Here is a 5,096-nt window from a genome sequence, read left to right as displayed (position 1 = left end):
CCCATTTCCAGCCTTGTTAACTCTCTGTAGCCCATCAACAAGAACCGATTTATAGACGTTTTTTTGCCGATGTTTACCAAGCGTTCACAGTTATCTTTTTGTGGTTTGACCATATAAGCACGACGTCCACTGTTTGCATTACACATTTGAGCCGTCTCTTTTGTTCTATTGACTGGAATATCCCTTGAGGAAAGTCTAACACTATTTTTGAAATTTGGTTACTCGACCGTTGCACATGATTTGCATCTGATTTTTAAGGGTCTTCAAATATCGTCTAGAAATATGGTTTTAATACTGAAAATTTTTGTAACAGCCTTAAAATATATTTTTATTTTTATTTATAAAATTTTAAAAATAGTATATATCGAGCAGATATATGAAAATTTGAAAATTTTGATCAAAAAATGCATTACCAGATGTACTATTTCTAAAACTTGAAATCTATTTTTTTTTTCTCATGTCCATGCATCTTGATGTCGAGATAATCAATTTGATGATATTTGGGCATCAACACAACCTCTTCTAATGAACTTTTTGAGGTGGGCTCTAAATTGATTGTTTAGTGTCCAACCTCTATATAAACTTTTACCCGATTTTTAATAGATGAATACTTTGATTATAAATTAAAGGAAAAGACTACGCTATGTTTATGGGCGAAAATAAACAGTATTTTCGTCCATAAACTTTGCACCATCCGATTTTTTTTAGACGGCGTGGATTAAAAGACCACCACAAACATAGCATGTCTATTGTGGTTTTTTAGCATATCTATTGTGGTTTTTAAAGAAAAATCACTACGGACATAGCATGTCCATTGTGGTTTTTTTAGCATATCTATTGCGGTTTTTAGAAAAAAGTTACTACGATCATAGCATGTCCGTTGAAAGACAAAACACTTAAATTTCACCTATAGGCATTTTTAAGTGTTTTCCCAAATTAAAGTATTACAAATTCTATATGCTCTTAGAACTATTTATGGAGAAAGGGATCCGTGTAATGAAAAATTCATTACTGTCAATAAAGAGGGTACACCTGGGAGGTTTGGTGCTCATCTCGTCAAACTCAAAATGAGTGTTTCATAACCCTGACCGATGGGGCAGATCATTTACCCACGTATCTATATCAGATCATTGAAATAGTGATCCAAAATAGGTTTGAATATGTAATCTAAAAAATATTAAAAATAAATAAAATAATAATAATTAGTAGGGAACTTATGGGATGGGGATTTGAGGGGAATATGGTCAAAACTATCATGGACAATACGAAAAGTATTTCGTCTTAGAGTAATGTCTCTGTAAGACCCTCTCTTACCCATATGGGTAAAACTTCAAAAGATCAGTGTTAAAATTGATATGGACATCTAAAAAAAATTATAACATGAATATGAAATTTTTAAATATTTATGTCAACTTTAATAATGATTTTTCGAACGTCCAATACACTTGGGTTGGGTGGGAGATGGTTTTATATAATCATCTCCCCTTGTCTTTTTACGTCTATCTTTTTTGCGTGTTTACCTGTGAAAATGAAAGTGACCGCTATTTATTGGGGGAGGGGGGTATATTGGTCTTTCACTGCACCATCCGATGTTTTGCCGAGGAGTTGGTGAAGCAATAAATGCAGTCTTTCTTTTTACAAGAAGAAAAAAAAGCAAAAAACTGTAGGCAGTGGCCGATGGAAAACAGAAGAAGACCGATGACCCAAGAACCCAGTAACTTCTTGTTCACAAAGTTTTCCACTGATCTCTCTACATTACTCTCTCTTTCTCTCTCCACATGTTCTCTCTCAAGAGAGATACAAACTCGAGCTTTGTGGGGTCAAAAGAAAGAAATTCTCACATGGAGGAAACATGGAAGAAACCACTATTTCTGACCAGGTAAACCCACCAACTCTCTCTAAAACCGCGTTTTCCTCTCTCTACGCTCCACAACCCAGTTAATTCACTTCTGTTTTGGGTGCTCCCAACACCACCGTCTCTGTTGGTACTACTGATTCCATTGTTCTTTATCCGGACCTGCAACTACTGATTCTCTTCTGATTCATCTATTTCGGTTTTCTGGTTTTCCAAGTTCAGGGAAATAGAGATCATGGGTTTCTCTGTGATTGTGCTAGTGGTTTTGATCCTCTCCCTCTTCTACATAAGAAATGCTTCTGCAATATTTAACCAAAGCGATGGAGGTTCCCATCTCCATGGCATCGCTCTCCCGGAACATTTCCAACAACCTTCTCTCACAGAGGACTGTGAACTCAATCCTTCAGGAAAAGAGCTAGAGAAAGAAAAGAAGAAGAATTCAGCAGCGGATGAGGTAAGAAAGCCGACCTTAAAAGTTCAGCTCAATCACATAGATAAAAAAGTTCAGAAAACCAGGACTCAAGCTCTACTAGATTCATGTTACAGAGACATGACCAGAATAGAGAAACTCCACAAAAAGACCAGTATTCAACAGAGAGAAACAACCCAAAATCCCAAAACCCATTATGAACCGACACCCCCATCTTCTCTCTCTAGAAAACCACCAGGAACTGTTATTGCCACACTTGAATCTGGTGTGACCTTAGGATCAGGGGAATACTTCATGGATGTGTTCATAGGGACACCCCCAAAACACTATTCCCTAATTTTAGACACTGGAAGTGACCTCAATTGGCTGCAATGCCTGCCATGCCATCACTGTTTTGAACAGCATGGCCCATTCTATGACCCTCATGCATCATCATCATACACACCCATCTCTTGCCATGACTCAAGGTGTAGCTTGGTCCAGCCCCCCGAACCCATAAGACCATGCATGTCAAATAACCAGACATGTGAGTACTTCTACTGGTATGGTGATCAATCAAATACAACAGGGGACTTTGCCATGGAAACCTTCACTCTAAACATCACGTCCCCCATTGATCATGAGGAAAACCCATCTTTTTTTGGAGAGAGCCAAGCTCTTTCTGGTGAGAGAAACATGAGTTCTAGAGAGAGGAACAAATTTTCTGGGGAGAGGAGCCTGGAGGTGAAGGACATCATGTTTGGATGTGGGCATTGGAACAGGGGTCTCTTCCATGGAGCCGCCGGCCTTCTCGGATTAGGCCGAGGCCCTCTCTCCTTCTCTTCGCAATTACAATCAAAGTATGGGAGCTCATTCTCTTACTGTTTAGTCGATCGCAATAGTGAATTCACAGTTACGAGCAAGCTAATTTTCGGCGAAGATCCCAACCTCCTAAAACACCCCAACGTGCAATTCACTTCTCTGATTGTCTCTGCGAAAAATAGTACATCAGAGACCTTCTACTACGTAGAGATCGATCGAGTGAAAATCGGAGGGAAATTCGTGGAAATTCCTCCTGAAAGTTTCAAAATCACAGCCGAGGGCACCGGAGGAACAATTGTGGATTCAGGCACAACACTCAGCTACTTTGCCAAGCCCGCATATAAGAAGATCAAAGATGCTTTTGAGAAGTGGATTAAGTTTCCAAGAGTTGAGAATTATCCAGTGCTTGATCCCTGTTATAATGTCTCTGGTTTAGAGAGAGTGGAGCTGCCTGTGTTTGAGATTATTTTCAGGGATGGGGCAGTTTGGAGCTTTCCAGTGGAAAATTACTTTATTAGGTTTGAGCCTGAGGGGGTAGTTTGCTTGGCAATACTTGAAACTCCAAGGTCATACATGTCAATTTTGGGAAATTATCAGCAACAAAACTTTCATGTTTTGTATGATGTGGGGGGTTCCCGCCTTGGGTTTGCGCCAATGAAGTGTGCCGAGGTGTAAGAAAATAGACGTTGGTTGTTGAGGTGGTAGAGAGAATTGTATAGATTGTATGCCTTTTTTTTTGTCCCCCCTCCCCTTTTTTTTATATTGTAATATCCTTATTACTTTTTTGAAAGAGGAAATGAAAAATTGAATTGATTGGATTCTTTATTGGCTCATTTTTCTTTTTCTCCGTGTTAGTTTTGTGTTTTGGCAAAGGTGTGCAAACATATTTGCTTGAGATAATCAATAAGTTAGTAGTTGTATTTTGCAGAACAGAAATGCGCATACCTCGATTTGAAATAAGCAATATGACTATGTATGTTTTTCTTTGGATATTTGCAAAGAAGTAAATTTACTCTTAGCCCGAGTAACTGCTCGGTGAGAAATAATCCTATACTTCTCAAATAAGAAACGGGGTCAAGGCTTGGTGGTTCTGGTAGCGGAGCTCACATCTCGAATTCCATTCTTATTAAGAATTCTTATTAAGAGTAGGGGATCACTACTGAACAACCCAAAAAAAAAAAAAAAAAATCAGATTAAAAAAAAAAAAGAAAAAGAGCTCTCTCTCTCTCTCTCTCAAAGTGCCATTAGTACATACTACAGACAACAGAATCATGTATAATACAATATCCCCTCGCCACCCTTTCTCTACAGTACACTAAACACTTACGCGAATCTAAAACAAAGCAGCCGGCGGTCTGACAAAACTGCTTTTTCTTTGAAGGGAAATTTACCAAATCAAATCCGAAGCATAGCTATTGTTTGATAAATCTTAAAAACCATATTATTTGAAATTAGACAAAAGAATGATACGTTATCCGAAATTAGATTTCAAAAAGATATACACGAGATGTCAAACAATCTAAAGTTTGATTTCATAAATTTCATTCTTTTAGTTCTAAGTTTCTATCGAAGGGCTTGTCAAAAAGACATAGATGACATGTTAATAGTTTAACTATTATGTTTGATTTGATAAATTTCTTTCTTTGAGTTCTAAAGTTTGTCAAAAGGGTTGGGCTTATTGATCAGATCACAAATGTAAATTGATAAAAATAACGTCAAAAAATAAAATTTGCCATCCAATATTCTAAAAAAGTCGTTCCTTATTGAATTATTCATTTTGTGAGCCACCCCATAAAATTGTGTTGCTGAATGATCAAAATTGATAGCTGTCGTTAAATAAATATATTCTAAAAAGGGCCTCCCCTACTTTGTCCCATAAAAAATTTGTATGCGTGAACTACAATAATAGTATCCCAATAGATTATCACAAGGCAGATCAGATTTGGGATGGACGGTCCTTATCTTCTGGTAGCATCCATAACTCAAATTAGAACCGTCTGATCCTTCAAA

General features: G+C 37.5%; 1 protein-coding gene across 1 annotated transcript; it reads left to right on the top strand.

Moving 5' to 3' along the window:
• The first annotated feature begins 1,799 nt into the window (after positions 1-1,799).
• Positions 1,800-3,907, top strand: LOC18437341 (aspartyl protease family protein 2). The gene is made up of 2 exons (XM_006847551.4): positions 1,800-1,879; positions 2,078-3,907. Exons 1-2 carry the CDS (start codon positions 1,842-1,844, stop codon positions 3,759-3,761), a joined length of 1,722 nt encoding a protein of 573 aa, XP_006847614.3. The 5' UTR covers positions 1,800-1,841; the 3' UTR covers positions 3,762-3,907.
• The last annotated feature ends 1,189 nt before the right edge of the window (positions 3,908-5,096 follow it).

Source organism: Amborella trichopoda, chromosome 3 (assembly GCF_054954075.1).
Source record: "Amborella trichopoda isolate Santa Cruz 75 chromosome 3, AtrichopodaSantaCruz75HAP2 v2.0, whole genome shotgun sequence".
Taxonomy (NCBI): domain Eukaryota; kingdom Viridiplantae; phylum Streptophyta; class Magnoliopsida; order Amborellales; family Amborellaceae; genus Amborella; species Amborella trichopoda.
Note: the sequence above shows the minus strand (reverse complement) of the source record. Positions and strands in the feature narration are given on the sequence as shown.

Coding starts and splice junctions, on each gene's coding strand:
- LOC18437341 (XM_006847551.4), top strand. CDS start 1,842: ATGGAGGAAACATGGAAGAAACCACTATTTCTGACCAG. Junction 1,880..2,077: donor AAACCACTATTTCTGACCAG/GTAAACCCACCA, acceptor TTCCAAGTTCAG/GGAAATAGAGATCATGGGTT.